The 19,801-nt window shown below is 43.9% G+C and overlaps 1 protein-coding gene across 2 annotated transcripts in view; it reads right to left on the minus strand.

The window, feature by feature from the left end:
• STIMATE (STIM activating enhancer) overlaps window positions 1-19,801 on the minus strand; it is a 188,934-nt gene that overhangs the window by 142,548 nt on the left and 26,585 nt on the right. For both annotated transcript variants that reach the window (XM_077452269.1, XM_077452266.1), the window contains exon 2: window positions 5,710-5,758. In XM_077452269.1, coding sequence (XP_077308395.1) covers window positions 5,710-5,758 — 49 coding nt within the window. The remainder of the gene's footprint in view (window positions 1-5,709; window positions 5,759-19,801) is intronic.

Raw genomic sequence — 19,801 nt, forward strand, 5'->3', positions numbered from 1 at the left:
TTATATTTTGCGAATTTTTAACATTTACAATTTGTAAATCCCTTTCCCTCTTAATAAAATATTTTATCCTTTAATGCAATATGAATGAGGATTTTCCCTCTATTTGCTATAAGAGCTAGCTCCCAGCCACGCCTCCATGTTGTAAACGTAATTGCATTGGTGTTTGTTGCAGCCGCCTATACATTTTTTCCATGATGGTTGTCTGCTCAGTCTTCGTTAAACCCACCAACATTCCACCAGCGACACACTCCTATTAAGATGGCCGCGACACTACTTCTGGCATACACGAAACCGGATGTTTACATCGCTGAAACCAACAAAATGGCTGCCGGTCCACTTCCGGCGACCATGTCTAAAGAAATATGGCCGCCGTAACACTACCGGCGCTCATTTTTACAGAAACCAGCTGCGTTTTTCTTATGCTTATTGACTTGCCTATATAAAGCCACTTCCCCAATAATTAGCTACCGGAAGTGACGCTGGTCGAGCTCGCTGCTCATTTTTACACTGCTTGCCTTTTATCCTACGTTTGTGAGTACCTGATTTTACGCTCCATTTCCCAAATAAATATTGCACTAAAAATTATTACACTATGGGGCATCCTTCCTTTATGTTTTAATTTACCATATGATACCCGGCACGAGACCACCTATGGTGAATACCCTAAAGTGAATCTTAAAGAGGCCACGTACCATATAGAGAGCAAGAGAGGGACGCCAGACAGGAGTTACCGTAACAGGATCCATAGAGGAAAAAGGTCTCTAGGGACACCCAAAGATACATTCAATATATGCTGTAACCTTACAGCAGTAAGGTAAGGGCACACCCATAAAAAGATCTAGGACCACACGGAAAATAACGCCACCCCACTGAACTTCATTGGATCACCTTAATTATCACTTATTACTTCGATAAACACTAGCACTTTATTTAAACCTATAGTTTATTCAGACCCTATGCGATTTTGGTTTAGAAGTCCACTCATTTTTTATGCAATTTTTAGATATAATCGCTGTACGGCTTTTTTGCACCTTATGCGATTTTGTATAGTTATCACTTTATTACACTTATTGCACTTTTACATGGACATTTGAAATGGATATCTATCCGTCTGCTTAGACGACTGTATAATTGTGTTTTCTTTACTTGGATTCTGTCCATAGCACTATTGCACCTTTTGCCTATTTTAAACAATTGTATCATCTTCCACCCGATATTATAGTTTTATTTTATTTTAATTATGCACATATTTTTATCACCACAAAGTATCACTTACTTTTTATTATTATTTTATTTATATGTATTGCTGTGTATGTCACTTTACTGATCCTGATAAGATACTGATAAGAGACCATATGATAACTACCACATTATATTCTACTTTGTTATATATTTGATATATATAGATGTGCTATTAGCTGCTATCTACTTACCTGTATACACACTTTTGACTTTGAATATTGGGGCATTTATGATGTGACACTTAGCACATTGATTTTTCATAAACGTGGGACTTTCACTGATTGGAATTTCAAATAGTTTTTGATAATTTTTTCTTCAAATTTTTTCTTCATATTTTATGATTAAATCTCATTTATGGGATTTGCACTGTTTTCACTTGCATTTCTATTATTATATTTTTTTGCAATTGAATGTTCACTTATTCTTATTTTTTGTCTTATAGTAAGGCTTGCACTTTTATGGTATTGACACAGGTGCATGTGATTTTATATGGAATTTTTCTAATGACACCAGACACTAATACTTGCTACAAAGGAATATTTTGGGTTCATTATTATCTACCAGCGTGCTGATAATTTATGCACTAGTCATTCTATAGCTTCTTTCACAATTTTGATTTCAAATTTTTTTCACCATTTATCATTTAAATTTAAAGGTATAGCGCCAAATCTATTTCCTTTTTTACCATATAATTATTTCCACCTATACAGGGTGGCAAATTAAATAGAGGCTGCTCATACCACAGACACATTAATTGGTTCCGTAGCGCAACCTTCCCCCATCCTTGGTTTACATCCTGTTTGCAGGACGAACGGGCGGAAATGAGTGACACATATACCGCTGCCATGGTGAGATGTGCGGATTGCGTTCCACTTGGCGCAGTTGTACATCTGTGTGTGGCCTGATTTTAAAGCGGAGGTCCACCCTAAAATGGACCTTCCGCTCATCTGATTCCTCCCCCCCTCCGGTGCCACAATTGGCACCGTTTAGGGGGGAGGGGGGTGCAGTTACCTGGATAATCCAGGTAACTGCACCCATTTCCGGGCTAGCTCTCTGCGGAAAGGGGCGTACATTACACCCCTTTCCGCAAGTGCCCGCCCCCTTCCGCAAGTGCCCCGCTGCCTGCTGGGAAACACACAGATCCCAGAGGCAGCGGGGACCGTCCTCATTGCGCAGCGCGGCTCACGCATGCGCAGTAGGGAACCGGGAAATGAAGCCGAAAGGTTCCATTTCCTGATTCCCATACCCAAGATGGCGGCGGCAGCACTCGAGTGTCGATCTAGAGATCGGCTTCGGGTGCCGACATCGCGGGCGCGCTGGACAGGTAAGTGTCACTATTTTAAAAGTCAGCAGCTGCAGTATTTGTAGCTGCTGACTTTAAAAAAAAAAAAAAAAAAAAAAAAACGCAGAGTCCCGGCGGACTCCCGCTTTAAGCCTATTTTAATTCGTGACCTAATAGACCTTTTTTTGACGACTACCAAATTAATATAAAGGTGGCTATTAAAGTATATTTGAACAAGTTCACTAACTGGAAATGCATTTGCCAAACCGGAAGTAATGATAACGTCCGTCCAATTCCGCAATTCAACACGGGGTCACATTATCTATTTAAGTGTGATGTTGCTGGCAAGAGTCCATACCCCAGATGACATCTTAGAGGACAAAACGCATCTGGTGGACCCTAACAGCATTACGCCATTTCCAACAACAATTTTGAATATGCCTGTCCTTTTACTTCACAAATGTGAGTGTTTTTAATCTTTATCAAGATTAAATAAATATTTTGCGACAATATTACAGTATGCAGCCTTTTTCTGTTAGGATTTACAATGCATGAATATTTGATGACCGCCCATCCTCCTCCTCAATAATCTGCTGTATATCCCTTGAGACTTCATTGATGTCACATTGTGTGAAGCAGTGGTGACTACTTTTGAAGCAGGGACCTCAGGTATCAATCATAAGCTAATCACAACTTGAGAGGTATATGCCTTTTCAGGTCTGTGAGTTCCGGTAAGCCTCACCCCTAAGGGTGGTGGTGCTGTCAGCATCTTCTCTTTGAGCACTTTGTGTTTTAATCACTTGATTACACTGAAGCAGTTAGCGACTATTTGCATGGACTGTTTTCTGCACTTTTTTTTAATGTTATAAAATGCGGATGTCCTCACAGGATTTTTATTAGCACTATTTATTATATTTCTTATAAATCAATACTTATGTTATATAAGATTATTCACTTTGCACTTTATGTGATTTCTTGATATAGATTTCATTGTTACACACATATTTTTAGAGCTACATCTTTTTTGTATATTTACTTTTAGCGGTTTGTCTTTTGGCGATGCTTGCAGCTTTATTTATATGATTTTTGGCCACAGCGCAGTATTCACAAGGAAGCTGCATTGGATATGAGACCTCCTTCAAGTGCAGAAAATGTTCTCTGTGGAAGAACTGTTTCACTATCACTTCCTCATGAGGACACTGCAGCCAGAGAAGAGGCTGACATCCTGGGTGGGAAGTCCAGGTTAAACCGAATAGGCATCAGGGGGCAGTGTAGTGATGACAGAGAACGCTTTGCATGCTCTATTAAAGCTACGCATAGTAGAGGCTATTGTCAAGTGGGATAGTAGAGTCCCCTCAAGATGTTTCCTTGAAATCCATGGGAGAGAGCTCAGGGCCAGCTTGACAAAAGACTGCTCGGGGGCCACCTCTTTTCAGATCTGACAAACCAATTACTCCTTTGAACTTCGGTAGGAAGGATAAGCCGTTCCCAACTGATCCAAGGCGCTGAGATCCCCTCCAGAAGAACTTTGTACGCATTATTTTATAGGAAAAAAATAATGCTGGGGGCAAGTGTATCGGAACAGTTTGTGATAGGATGTTTTTAGAATAGACACCCTCCAAAACCACAAAAAAAAAAAGGTTGGTTTATTCCAGGATTTGAGGTCATGCTGGAGCGTAGTCAGATCTAAGAGAACATTTCTGGAATATAGTTCAGTGAGGTCTGTGCATATTTGTATTCTCAAGTAGGTTATCCTGACTTATAATGAAAATGGAAGCTTTCTCAGCAATTGCAACCTATCTTTCAACACATTCAGTGCAAACGATTTTGCACAATTTATTAACCTGTGAAGCTCTGGTGAACTCCATGCCCAAGAGGGTTAAGGCGGTGCTGGAACATAATGGTGGACACACAAAATATTTACACTTTGAGCCCAATTTGGACATTTTCACTTAGAGGTGTACTCACTTTTGTTGCCAGCAGTTTAGACATTTATGGCTGTGTGTTGAGTTACTTTGTGGGGACAGCAAATTGACTGTTATGCAAGCTGTACACTCACTACTTTACATTGTAGCAAAGTGTAATTTCTTCAGTGTAGTCACATGAAAATAAATAATAAAATATTTACAAAAATGTGAGGGGTGTACTCATGTTTGTGAGATACTATATATGCAAGGCTGGCAGGAAGGATTAAATAGCCTACACTCGTTTTCTTTTTTTTCTAGGCATTTTTCCCCTCTATTTTACCTGGTAATTCTGCCAGTAACACTTTCTGTCCTAAGTCAACAAAACGTATTCAGTGTACTGTAACTATGGAGGAGTACAGTGACAGATTCCTGTGCCAATCACAAGTGGCCGTGACATTAACGCCTCACAGCTGCACATATATATATGTCTCTTGTATATGCGTGGCTGCATCTTATATTTAGCCTGGTGGAGACTATAGCTTCCAGATAATATTACTGATAATTACAAACTGTAGATAGAAACCAGGCCAGACATTACCACACATAGCTAAGATTATTTATATCAAACTGATTTTCTATGCATATGTAAAAGTCCTTCAAAAAACTTTATACATTCTCATTAATGCTTTAGAAAACTTACATTAGCAAGTTAAATATCAAGAGCCAAGACTAATATGTATTCAATCATCATATAGACTGTCGTTAACTGTGAAAGAAGTGCTCCAGCCTAATCAAAACATTTATATAGTTCTCAATTGCAAAGCTAGTTAGATCTCTTAGGTGTTACCTAATAAAAATTTTCTCAATTCCAATAGCTGGAAGGCAAATCTATGAATTGGCTGATCTCTTCAACCAGTAACACTTTCTGTCCTAAGTCAACAAAACTTATTCAGTGTACTGTAACTATGGAGGAGTACAGTGACAGATTCCTGTGCCAATCACAAGCGGCCGTGACATTACCGCCTCACAGCTGCACATATATATATGTCTCTTGTATATGTGTGGCTGCATCTTATGTTTAGCCTGGTAGAGACTATAGCTTCCAGATAGGATTGCTCAGAGTTTGGACTAGGATTCTTACACGATTGAGCTCATCCTTATCTGTGTATTTTTTTTTTTAGCAAAGTGTAGAAAAGAACAGGTTGTTAGTCTGTGCTTTACTTTAGCTTTATAAATGCAGAAAAAAGCTCCTGTATATGTAAAACTTACAGGACTTACCATATTTTCCAAGGACGTCGCTCATGCTTAGGTTCTCTTAAACGTTTCACTGAAAAATAAAAAACAAACACAATAAGAGTACTGGAGACTGACAAAAAAGCTACTTCTTTCAAACAAATATTTGATCTGCATTGGTTTACAGGTAAACAGTAACTAATGCATCAACCCTTCTAGGCACATAAACAGACTCCAGTGATTTAAATATAGTTACATAGTTAGGTTGAATAAAGTCCATCTATTTCAACCATAAAAATAAATAAAAAATATCAAACAAGCCCATATACCCAATCCTAAAACCACAGTTGATCCAGAGGAAGGTGAAAAACCCCAGCAAAGCATGATCCAATTTGTTACAGCAGGGGGGGGGGGGGGATCCTTCCTGACCCCCAAGAGGCAATCAGATTTTCCCTGGATCAACTTTACGTATAAACGTCAGTACCCAATTATATTATGTACATTTAGGAAAGAATCTACTGAGCTGGCCAGAGGGAGTCTATTCCACATTTTCACAGCTCTCACTGTGAACAAACCTTTCTGTATTCGGAGATGAAGAAGTTGATTTACTAAAAGTGGCGAGTGCAAAATCTGGTGAAGCTGGGCATGATAGCCAATCAGCTTCCAACTTCAACTTGTTCAGTTAGGCTTTGACAATAAAACCTGGAAACTGATTGGTTTCTATGCAGCCTCTCAATCTCTTTTCCTCTAGGCGTAAAGTGTGCCCCCTTGTCTTATGTGTTGACCGTAAAGTGAAAAACTCAACACCAAGTTCGCTATATGGATCCCTTATATATTTGTACGTGTTGATCATATCTCCTCCCCCCCCCCTTTAATCTCCTCTTCTCAAGAGAAAATAAATCCAGTCCTTCTAATCTTTCCTCATAGCAGAGTTCCTCCATACCTCATATCAGTGTGGTTGCCCTTCTCTGCACTTTCTCCAGTTCCCCAATATCCTTTTTTAAGAACTGGTGCCCAAAACTGAACTGCATATTCCAGATGAGGTCTTAGTGATGATTTGTACAGGGGCAAAAGGATATCGCTCTCTCTGGAGACCATACCTCTCTTAATACAAGAAATGACTTATCCCAGCTTGGCACTGCATGTTATTATTGAGCTTATGATCTACCAAAACCCACAGATCCTTCTCCACTACGGATCCCCCCAGTTGTACTCCCCCTAGTATGTATGATACATGCATACTCTTAGCCCCCCCCCAAGTGCATAACTTTACATTTATCACATTAAACCTCATCTGCCACCGTCGCCCAATTAGACAGTGCATGGAGGTTGGGTTGTAAATTGGAGACATCTTGTAAGGACGTTATTCCACTGCATAGTGTCATCTGCAAAGACTGAAATGGTACTTTTAATCCCAGACCCTATATCATTTATAAAAGGTATTAAAAAGTAAGGGTCCCAACAATGAACCTTGTGGTACACCACTGATAACCTTAGACCATTCAGAGTAAGAATCATTAAGCACTACTCTCTGAATTCTGCCTTTTAGCCAGTTTTCTATCCATTTACAAACCGATCTTTCCAAGCCTTTACCGTACACATTAGCCATGTGTGGGGAACTGTGTCAAACGATTTTGCAAAATCCAAATATACCACATCCACCCCTCTGTCCAAGGTTTTATTTACCTCTTCATAAAAAGAAATAAGATTTGTTTGACAACTTCTGTCTTTCGTGAACCCATGCTGTCTGTTGCTTAAAAATAGGATTTTTGTACTCACCGTAAAATCCTTTTCTCTAATTCACCGACCGATACAGCTCCTCTCTGTAACTAAATGGGTTTGTTAGCCTGCCATTAGGAGAACTAGGCAAATATTGTAACAATACACAGAACTTTAGTCCCGCCCCGGGGGGCGGACCCCGTGCTAACAACCCTCCCTGCCCCCAGGCAGAACTCAGTACGTCAACAAGCAGTATAACGTAGGGAAAAGGAGGGGTGGGTGCTGTGTCAGTCGGTGGATAACAGAGAAAATGATTTTACGGTGAGTACAAAAATCCTATTTTCTCTTATATTCACCTACCGACAAAGCTCCTCTCTGAAACTAAATGGGATGTCCCCAAGCAGTGCCAAACGAGGGGTGGGAAAAAACAGCAGTAAAACTTCATCCACCATGGCAAGTGGGAACTAGTGAAACTAAACTCACAAAAAAAACAGCAGTGTACGGAAAAACACACCGCCATAACCGGGCATTCTCAACAGGAGAGATCCCCCACACCGCAACCTTTTTGCGGAAGTAATGCAACAGTGCATTAACAAACAAACAGTACTGTGTTAAAAAAAAAAAAATAAATAAATAAAAAAAACAACAACAACACACAGGAAAAAAAATCTCAATTGCAACTACACGGCCGCCTGTAAAACTTTGCAGCCAAAACAGGCATCAGCCGATGCACTGACGTCTACCTTGTAGAACTTGGTAAACGTATGGACAGACGACCAGGTCGCCGCCTTACACACCTGAGCGACAGACGTTTGGTGTCCGAAGGCCCAAGACGTTCCGATAGCTCTTGTAGAGTGGGCCGTGACTGGAAAGAGGGGCACCTGCCCCTTCAAGGTGTAGGCTTGGACTACAATCTGTCTGATCCACCTGGAAATGGTGGCCGACGAGACCGCCATACCCTTCTTTGGACCAGCCACCGAAACAAACAGTGAGAGTCTGACTTCCGAAAGGGAGCCGTGGCAGACAAGTACACCTTCAGGGCCCTAACCACATCGAGAGCGTGAAGGGCCACCTCTTTGGGGGGCTTAGGACACAACGATGGTAAAACAATGTCCTCATTGATATGAAAAGCCGAAACCACCTTTGGTAGAAAGGACGGTTGCGGATGCAACACCACCTTATCCCTGTGGATGACCAGATAAGGCGATTTGCATGACAAGGCCGCCAATTCTGAAACCCTCCTGGCCGATGTGATGGCCACTAGAAAGAACACCTTCTGTGAAAGGGTCAACAGGGGAAGCTCCCTGATATTCTCAAACGGCGGCTTCTGAAGCGCCAACACCAGGTTCAAATCCCATGGGGGTAACGGTGGACGCAGCGGAGGGGCTACATGTCGAACCCCCTGAACAAAGGTACTCACTAATGAGCGAGACGCCAGGGGTCGCTGAGAAAAAAAAAAAAAAAAAAAAAAAAGACAGCCAGGGCTGAAATTTGCCCCTTAAATGGTGCTCAAAGCCAATTTCTGGTCTACTCCTTGCTGAAGAAACAGCAGGATCCTGGATATAGAAAAGGAGCGTGGATGCCACCCTTTCTCCTCACACATGGAGATGTAGGCCTTCCAGGTACGATGGTATATCTTCCGTGAAGAAGATTTCCGCGCCCTCAGCATAGTTGGAATCACCAAGTCCGATAGACCCCAGTTCCTCAGCACCTGGCTTTCAATAGCCATGCCGTTAAAGCCAGTGATGGTAAAGCAGGGTGAAAGATTGGACCTTGAGATAGGAGGTCCTCTCGCAGCGGCAGTCGCCAGGGAGCATCTGCCACCAGACACACCAGGTCTGCGTACCAGGGCCGCTGAGGCCAATCTTGGGCAACCAGGATTACTGGGATCCCCTCGGCTTCCACTCTGGCAGCAGTTTTAGTGGAGGAAAGGTGTAGATCAGCTGGTACTGATCCCACGGAGCCACCAGCGCATCTGACGCCTCTGCCCACAGATCTCTTGTCCTGGACACAAATCTCGGCACCTTCCGATTGAGAGGGGAGGCCAACAGAACCACATCTGGTGTGCCCCATTTCAGGCACAGCAGCCTGACTATATCTCTGGATGCAACGCCCATTCTGCTGGGTCCAGCATCTGAGGACTCAGATAGTACGCCTGCCAATTTTCCACCCCCGGGATGTAAATGGCTGACAGGGCCGGAACGTGTCGCTCTGTCCACCGAAGTATGTGAGTGACCTTCCGAGCAGCGGCCAAGCTTCTTGTTCCCCCTTGGTGATTTATGTACGCCACAGCTGTGGCGTTGTCTGACTGTATCCTGGTCGGACATCCTTGAAGACACGTCGACCACGTGTGGAGGTACAGCCTGATGGCTCTCAATTCGAGCAGATTGATCGGCAACCTGGATTCGTCCAACGACCAGAGGCCCCAAGCCAGCTGAATCCCCTTCACTCCACACCAGCCTGAGAGACTGGCGTCCATAGTGATCACCGTCCATTTCAGAGGATGGAACGATTTTCCAGACTGAATCACCGGGGACCTCAACCACCAGATCAGAGAGTCCCTAACTGGCTGGCTCACCTGGACCTGTAGATCCAGGGACAATGGAGATTTGTCCCATTTTGTCAAAATTCTCGCAGAGTCTGCATGGTAAACGCCACATCCTCCTCTAATTCTGAGGTGGAAGATGCTCTCAGGAGGAGATCGTCTAGGTAACCCAAGATCGCGATCCGGCATTGTCGCAGCAATGCTAATACTGGAGCCAGTACTTTGGTAAAGAATCGGGGGGCTGATGCCAGGCCAAAGGGAAGAGCCACAAACTGGTAATGGGCTTCCCCGACTGCCAAACGCAGAAATTTTTGATGCCGAAGGCATATGGGTATGTGCAGGTATGCATCCTGGATGTCCAAAGACGCCAGGGAGTCCCCTTGATGGAGTGCAGCGACTACTGAGCGAACTGATTCCATTCTGAACCTCTGCACTTTTGCAAAGTGATTGAGGGCTTTTAAGTCCAGGATTGGACGTACCCCTTCCTTCTTGGGAACCACAAACAGATTTGAGTAGAACCTCAGGAAGCGTTCCGATTCCAGAACTGGTACAATCACCCCCTGATTCAGCAAGTCCCTTACCGTCCCAAGCAGGGCCTCCTGGCAAACCGGGGACGTGGGTATGCTGGGAGGGGGAGAATCTGTTTGGCGGCCAAGAGAGAAACTCTATCTTGTAGCCTGTGGAAATCAGGTCGCAGACCCATTGGTCGGATAACCGGGAGGTCCACCGGGCTGAAAACTCCCGAAGACGACCTCCCACCCGATACGCGGGTGGGGGCAAACCTTCATGCAGTAGCACTTTTGTTTGCAGGCTTGCAGTTCCAGGGACGCTTTTGACCGTCTGTGGACGTCCTGTCGGGCTGGGAACGTTTTGCCGAAGCACCGGACGGATGAAAAAGCCGCTTGTGATCGGAAAAAGAGGGCCCTTGCCCTTGCGTGGCATTATTTAATAATGTCATCCAACGAAGCTCCAAAAAGCCGGACGCCAAGGAAGGGAAGATCCGTCAGGGTTTTTTTGGATGCCTGGTCAGCAGACCAGCATTTAAGCCAAATCAGGCGCCTCAGCACCACAGCTGACACTGAAGCCCTGGATAACAGAGGGAGAGTATCCAGGGCCGCATCACAAACATACTTAAGGCCTTGCACTAGTTGATCTGCTAGTTCCACGCAGACAGGGGAGGGGTTTTGCTCTCCCAATTCGCGGTGCAAATGTTTTGCCCACTCAGTCAGTGTCTGTGACACCAGTGCAGATGCCAGTACTGGTCGCACGGCTGACCCCACAACCGTAAACAAGGAACGAGCCACTGCCTCAGCCTTCCTGTCCGTGGGATCCCTGAATGCAGGAGTCCCCTCTACCGGGATCATGGTTACTTTATTTAAACTGAATACTGCGTGGTCCATGACCGGAGGAGCCGACCATTTCTTGAGAAGGCTTTCCTCAAAAGGGGTAATGCACCGCCATGTTTTTGGGGACCGAAAAGGTCCTTTGCGGCCGACCCCATTCCCTGTAGATGAACTTGTCAAAATAAGTCAAATACGGGAACACCTTAGGTGAACGTGCTGGGTTGTGGGATCCAAAAGGGACCGATACATCAGCAGAGGGATCTGCTGGCTCCTGGATCTTCAGAGTAACACGCACAGCTGCGATAAGTGCTCCAACAAGCGCTTTGTCGCACCCGGACGGGGAATCATCCTCACTGTCCGAATGGTCCTGGTCAGCCTCGTCTGATAGGTCAGAGCAGGAGTAACCAGCTGCAGCAGGGCCTGAGTCTGCATCAGAGCTCTCCCCAGAGGACGGGGGACGGGCGAGTAGGGGCTTTTTACGCGCACCTTTCCTTCCACACACCGCCTCTATTTTAGCAACAAAAAAGTTAAGGACCGCCGTCAGGGTGTTCATGGGCACAACGCTATCCGCAGGTGACATTCCATCACAGACCTACTCCTGCGCAGTTACAGGGTGATCCAGACATCAGTTGCCCGGTCATATGTATACCCCGGAGCACGGAAGCTCACCGACCACCTCTGGAGCTGAGGTATGTCGTGGCCTGCCGAGCCTTAGCTGCGGTCTGCACACGCTCGATGGCCGGACTGGGGAGACTACAAGGATAACTTAACCAGCCTGTCACCCAGCCGGCAATTGATGAAAGATCCTGGGATCTTCCATCTTGAGCAAAAAACATCAAACCTGCATCAAGAAAAAAAAAAAATGGACCAAAGGGCCTGCAGGGTTCCTAGGTCATTCTCCTTCACTAGGCAAAATAAAATAGAGTTCTGCCTGGGAGCAGGGAGGGTTGCTATTACAGGGTGCGCTCCCCGGGGCCGGACTAAAGTTCTGTGTATTGTGTTACAATTTTTGCCTAGTTCTCCTAATGGCAAGCTAACAGACCCATTTAGTTACAGAGAGGAGCTGTGTCAGTCAGTGAATATAAAAGAGAAATATTTTTTTCCAGCAAGAAATCATCTATGTGTTTTTTTTTATTAAACTATCCAGTATATTCCTGACTATAGAAGTTAACTTACAAAGCACAAACAACTTTGGGAACTTGTATGAACTGTTAAAAACTGTAGGAACAACGGAGTATTTATTTAAGGAAGGTTGCAGATTTGCACCATATGTACAGTAATGTCGCGTACACACGACCGGACTTTCTGGCAGACTAAGTCCGACGGACTTTCGCCGGAGTTCCGACGCACTTTCCGAACGAACGGACTTGGACACACACACACACACAATCACGCCAGATTCGAACGTGATGACGTACGACCAAACTAGAACAAGGAAGTTCATAGCCAGTAGCTGCCCTAGCGCTGGCTTTCGTCCGTCGGACTAGCATACAGACGAACTGATTTTTTGACCGGACTCGAGTCCGTCTGAAAAATTTGAAACATGTTCTAAATCTAAAGTAAGTCTGATTTTTCGACAGCAACGGTCAGATGAAGCCCACACGCGATCAAATTGTCCTCCAGATTCGTTCCATTGGACCTTTGCTGACGGAAAGTCTGGCCGTGTGTACATGGCATAAGTTGTGGCACTGCAGTGCTTTCACTGGCTTTGACAACTCAGTAAAAAAGGGGTAGGCATATTAGGCACACATTTATGGAATGTCATTTAGCTTCTACTAGACATGCTTTGATTTCTAGAGTGCAAGGAGGCTAACATCTATGAAATGCCATATAAAGCAATTATATTTTGGCATGCTAGAAAGCACCATCCGTGGTTGAGTATGGGTTCACACTGAAGGCGGATTTGAAATGGTGTGAGTTTCAAACCTGCATTTCAATCCAACTTCGGGAGTGATCTCAGACACATCTGTGTGGGCTCCTGCACAGGTGTCTATTGAAATCACCCCCTGAAGTATCCAAAAGAAGTGCAGGAACTACTTTTGGGAATCAATGTGGCGCAACAAAGTTTGCAAAGCACTGATGCAGTGCCATTGCCAACAATATGCAGCTATTGCTATTTACATGTCAAATCGTCACGATGTGAACAGGGGCTGAAGGGTGGATGAACAAAAGGACACACTCAAGTGGTGAACTCTTTACTTAACAAATATATTCTAAAATAAATTGATATTATTCTTGGAAAGCAGAGTTTAGCAACTTAAGGAGTAAGTGTCAGAAGATTGGTAATCATATTATTATTATACAGGATATATATAGCGCCAACAGTTTGCACAGCGCTTTACAACATGAGGGCATACAGTACAGTTACAATACAATACAGGAGGAATCAGAAGGCCCTGCTCGTTAGAGCTTACAATCTAGGAGGGAGGGTCAAGTGAAACAAAAGTTAATAACTGTGGGGGATGAACTGATGGAGAAAATTAAAATACTGTTAGGTGTGAGTAGGATAGGCTTCTCTGAAGAGGAAAAGATAAAATCGGACAGATTGGGGTAAGGAGTTCCAAAGGTTTGGAGAGGCTCTAGAAAAGACCTGGAGGCAAGCATAGGAGGAGGTGACAAGGGAGCTAGAGAGCAAGAGGTCTTGAGAGGAACAAAGAGAATGATTAGGTTGGTATTTTGAGACTAGGCTAGTGATGTAGCTGGGGCTAAATTGTGGATGGCGTTGTTCGTAGGGGTGCAATGGATCGTCACCGATCCATGATCCAAACAGGTCACCCCGCTCGGATCGGCACATGCCGCGATCTCGGCCTTAGGAAAGGCCGCGGCTTCGCCCTAGCTCCAAAGCGGGGCCATATTTCTACACCCAGGCATTTACAATGTGATCGCTCCGATGGAGCGATCACTTGTAAACAAACTGGCGTCATGACATGATGCCGGTTTCTCTCTCCCCTCTCTGTACTGATCTGTACAGTGGAGGGGAGAGGTCGGATGGAAGCAGCCATCCCTCCATACCCTGCCAATACTCTGCCATACCCAGCCATGCTCTGTCGTACCCAGCCAATATTACAGTGGGGGAGATTGTGGATATTACAGTGGGGACTATATGGTGGTGGAATTTTCACAGGTTTTTGCAAATTCAATTATTATTTGCTGATCCGAAAAATGATCCGTTCCGTGACTCTGATCCGAGGAACGATCTGATCCATGAGATTTTTGATCCGTTGCACCCCTAGTTGTTAGTATTTTGAATTCAATTTTTGGGGTGAGCGGAAGCCAGTGGAGTAGAAGACACAGAGCAATTGGTAAGGTGGACGAGTCTGGCATCAGCATTCATGATGGATTGAAGGGGGGTAGCCTATGTAGAGGTAAGCAAATGAGAAGGGAGTTGCAGTAGTCGAGGCAAGAAATGACCAGGGAGTCAATTAAAGAGGAAGTAAACAAACATTCTCTTTTTTTTTTTTTTAAACACCCTGCAGGACAAAGGCATAATGAGCTAGTATGCATAGCACACTACCTCATTATGAATTACTTACCCGAGATCGAAGCCCCCGAAGCGACCCTCGTTCACCTCCTCCGTCGCAGACATGTTGACTCTGCATTTCTTCCGGATATCGCTGCTCCGGTGCTGTGACTGGCCGGAGCAGCGATGACGTCACTCCCATGCATGCGCGTTGGTGCCGTCACTAACGGCACGATTGCCATTAGAAACGGCACGCACAGTGCGACTGCGCCCGATGTCTACAGCACATGCGCCGTAGACATCGGTGCTGCCATTTCTGCAAATATCTCCTAAACCTTTAAGGTTTGGGAGATATTTCTTGCACCAACAGGCAAGCCTTAATCTAGGCTTACCTGTAGGTTAAAGTGGTTGTAGTCGGCTTACAACTGCTTTAAGAGCTTTGTTGTGTCCTTGGTTAGAAAGGGGAGTATTTTGGTGATGTTGCGGCGGCAATATTTGTACGGTGATTGGACGTGGGGCTTAAAGGAGAGTTCAGAGTCCAGGACTACACCTAGGGACCTTGGCATGCGGGAATGGGCTGATAATTGTGCCATTGATTTTGAAGAGATCAGGGGAAGGGGCATGTGGTGGAGGAAAAACTATAAGTTTGGTTTCGGGTAGATTGAGTTTGAGGAAGTAGTGTGACATCCAGACTGATATATCTGTTGGTAAATTAGTGATATGTGAGGAGACTGAGGGAGTGAGCTGAGGGGTAGAGAAATAGATTTGAGTGTCTCCGACGTAGAGATGGTATTTGAAGCCATGGGAATCTAGCAGCTGACCCAGGTAAATTGAAAATAGGAGAGACCCAAGAACAGAACCTTGGGGGACCTCAACAGAGAAAGGAAGAGGAGAGGAGGAAGTAGAATTGTATGTAAGGCTAAAGGTGTAGTTTGTAAGTTGGAAGAGAACCAGCGAAGAGTAAAGTCATGGAGACCAATGACGTGGAGTTTTTGGAGGAGGAGAGGGTGGTCAACCATATCAAAGGTAGCAGAAAGGTCCAAAAGTAGGATTACAGAATAATGTCCATTGGTTTTGGCTGTGAGTATATCTATATCTTTACCGGCCGGTTTCTTATTACTGTTTATACAAGCTGTATTTTACTCATCCACATGTAAGTGTGCTACCTTTTTCTTTAATAAATTGTTCAAACGATATCATGCCATGTTAGCCCCTTTCTTTTTCGGGAATTACTGAGCTCCACGAAGCATATTAATATCTGGAGGGCATTATTGGGAGATGGAGATTTGACCCACTAAAAAGGAGGATATCTTTTGATGGGACCCATCGATTATATACAAACGCCCAAATTGCTTATTTTCTGGTAAGCACATTCATTGTACGGTGACGGGCACTTTTATGAGCTTTTGGATCGTTTCTAATCACCGTGGTGTCACAAACGCTTATTTGGATCCACATAGGAACTTCCCTTGAATGGACTTTTATTTATGTTTTTTTCACTTTACACTTTTGCTGTGTTCTTTATGCACTTAAGGTGTTTTTCCATTGTTATAATCATTTAAGGTCAATGCCTATTTATTTTGTTATTACTTTCTGACATTTTTTACTGTAGGGTTGGCGCAGTTTTTTGTTTCTGTATATTTGTTTGGTGTTGTATCACATCTATTGCTGCTGCCTGTTTCACATTTAGTATATTTGTTTTCGTGTTTTTTTCCTAGCGCGGAATAATTTTTTCCATTTGCACTGTTCTGATATTTTTTACTGCTGCTGGGTTAACGATACCCTTTACTGGGTCCTTCTATATAGCCTTCATGGATATTTTTGACTTTCGAGCCACTAAGGTGGTGAACATCGATGGAGTATTTGAACTCTATAGAGATGATGAAGATGATTTGGGAGGAAGTTTCATGAGATTAAAAAATCTCATGATCTCCGAAAACCACACTAAATGGGACATTGCTTATCTGGAAACTTACATCAGACATGCAATGGTCCCTAGGAGCTTGAGGTGGGAGGTAGCACCTCAAAAAGGTGACACACATTTGGAGGAATGGTTCAAATTTTTTAATGAAGCAGGTGTCTCTTTTTTAAAATTTTTGGTGGGGAGGAAAACCTCTAAATTATCAAAATTAGATGATGAGATAAAAGAAATTCAAACTAAGTTATTTCCAGTCAAAGGAAGTATAGATTATCAAGAAAAATCGCAGAACCTATTAAAAATCCTTGAAAAAGAGGACAGAGATCAAAGGGCCAAAAAGAAGAAAAAATATAATAGGGATCTAGCTGATTATAATAACAATATTGTCTTTGAGTGGCAAAAAAAACTGTTGGAAGTGGGTCCCACACAGGAATGCATGGAGGTGAGTTCCACACAAACAGTGGGCCCTACAGTAGATACAGTTTTACAACCTGGGCCACCTCCACAACCGTCTAATCAAAAACGACCTCAATCCATGAACAAAGTCCAGTCCAACAACACTAACTATGCACACCCTTCCCCCCGGAGAGGACGGGGTAACAATAGGGGTGCACTTCCCCCTCGGGGCCAATTTAGACCTTTTGGCACGTCGAGACCATATAATGGGCATGGGAATGGGAATGGTGAATACACACTCCCCCACAACATGAACTACCCACCCCGTGGGAGAGGTTGGGTACAACATTCAAATACAAGAGGAAGAGGTCCCCCCAACAATTATTATGATGGGTGGAACTCCCAGGGGGGTAATTATTGGGATCATAACCCCTCTCCTTATTACGATATGGGAGGATTTTCGGAGTGGAATTATGGTATTCCCACTGGGAACTCCTTCTTTCCACTAAGCGATCTTAACACCCCTGTGACTGAAGGTAACTCGCAAGCCTCTTTTGTCCCAGTCCAGGAACCTTTAAGAACCAAATTCCATCAGGTCCCTACCAAGGAACAACTTGCTGAGGGCTCTTTGGGCCTTAATGCACCTACCAGTTGGGGTTTTCACAAACCCACACAAGGCATAAAAAGACTGGGAGAAAGAGGAGAGGAACCAGAGGGGGAAGGAGAGCCCGAACAATTAAAAAGGCCAAGAATGTAATTGGTAAGGGCATCTTTAATTTGAGCTCCAAAACTTTGTCAGAGTCTGAACAACTAATTCTTGACAAAGGTTTGAAGTATGTACCCCCAGCTAGACTAAATAAATTCCAAACTTATATGGATGTACATAAGTTTGTGAGGAAGATCAATATTAAAAGATATATGATGGGATCATCCAACACACATAATCTTAATACATCAAATAATGCAGTCCCACAGGTTGTTCATTCAGGCTTGGCTAATGCCTCACTTTTTAACCCTCCCGGCACTCTCCCTGCTGCATTACGTGTCTTCAGAGATGTTGTCTTAAGAGACTTAGATGCACTGGAAGTGAAGAGATGTAAAATGAAAAAAGAATTGCAGGAAGGTTTGGACTCGCTTTGTGAGAGTAAAGATCTTGTCATTAGGCCTGCTGACAAGGGTGGTGCTATTGTAGTGCTGGATCGGGCGGATTATGAGGCAGAAATTAATAGAATTTTGGGTGATACCAATACTTATATTAAACTACCCTCTGATCCAAAATTTACCTATATTAAGGAATTGCAAAAGTTGGTTAAGGCAGGGCAGGTAGCCGGTTTTTTGAACAACAAAGAGAGCCATTTCCTGATCCCTAGAGCTCCACGCACACCGATCCTGTACTACTTACCTAAAATACATAAGAGTCCTGTCTGTCCCCCGGGAAGACCTATCATTAGTGGTATTGATTCCATTACTTCCCGGGTGGGCAGATATATCGATTCATATCTGCAGCCTTTGGTCCAAATGACTCCCTCCTATGTTAAAGATACGAGACATGTCATCAACCTTTTAGAAAACCTGTCTGCTGGTCCTGATACATGGATGGTCACGGCAGATGTGGCCTCCCTGTATACGAGCATTCCGCATAACTTAGGTTTTGCTGCAGTCCATTCCTATTTAGATAGAGACCCTAGGCTCTCTACCCAGCAGGTAGCTTTCCTTATGTCTCTCCTGCAGTTTGCTGCTTCCCATAACTATTTTTGGTTTGGGAGCCAGTTTTATAGACAGACCATGGGCGTAGCTATGGGGGCTAAATATGCCCCTAGCTTGGCCAATCTCTTCATGGCCAAGTGGGAGGAGGATGTCATCTATGCCCACAATATACCCCAGATTGGATTGTGGGCTAGGTATATAGATGACATCCTCCTCCTTTGGAATGGCCAAGAGAGTGAGTTGAGGAACTTTTTAGAGTCCTTGAACAACAACGAAAGGGGCATAAGTCTTAGTTACGAGTTGAGTCAGGTAAGAATCAATTTTCTGGACTTGAATATTTCAGTGGTAGAGGATCGTTTTGTTACTTCGACATTCTTTAAAGACACAGATAGGAATTCATTCATCCCTATCGACAGTTGTCACCACATTCCCTGGCTTAGAGCAGTCCCTAAAAGTCAATATATCAGACTTAGACGAAATTGCTCCAGAATAGAGGAATTTCATGTACAGGCCGAAATACTTACCTCCAGATTTTTGGAAAAGGGATACCAACAGGATTTTTTGATCAAAACCCTCAATAAAGTGACCAACATTAATCGTGATGACCTGTTAGTTGAAAGGGGTCCACGTATAAATGATTTCCATGGAAAAGTCCCTTTTATAACTACTTATTCTCTTCAACAGAAGAGTATAAAAAAACTTATAAATAAACACTGGCACATTGTCAGTAGTGATGCCACTTTAAAAAATGTGATCAGTGAGAAACCTCAAGTGGTATTCAGAGGTGCTCCGTCATTACGTAACCGTATAGCACCCAATGTTGTTGACCCTCCCGCCAGGAGTAGGGTTTTTTTTGACCAACTCACTGGATTTTACAAATGCGGAAAGTGTAGGGTCTGCTCTCTGAACTCCTGCAATCAGAGACGGACCACCACTTTTCGGAGTATGGCCACTGGATTAGATCATATCATCAAACCATGCATTACATGTGTCACCACGGGAGTGGTCTACATGTTGCAATGCCCTTGTGGGCTGCAATATGTGGGACG

Source organism: Lithobates pipiens, unplaced genomic scaffold (genome assembly GCF_037356315.1).
Source record: "Lithobates pipiens isolate NorthernLeopardFrog02 unplaced genomic scaffold, aLitPip1_a1.2 Scaffold_23, whole genome shotgun sequence".
Taxonomy (NCBI): Eukaryota; Metazoa; Chordata; class Amphibia; order Anura; family Ranidae; genus Lithobates; species Lithobates pipiens.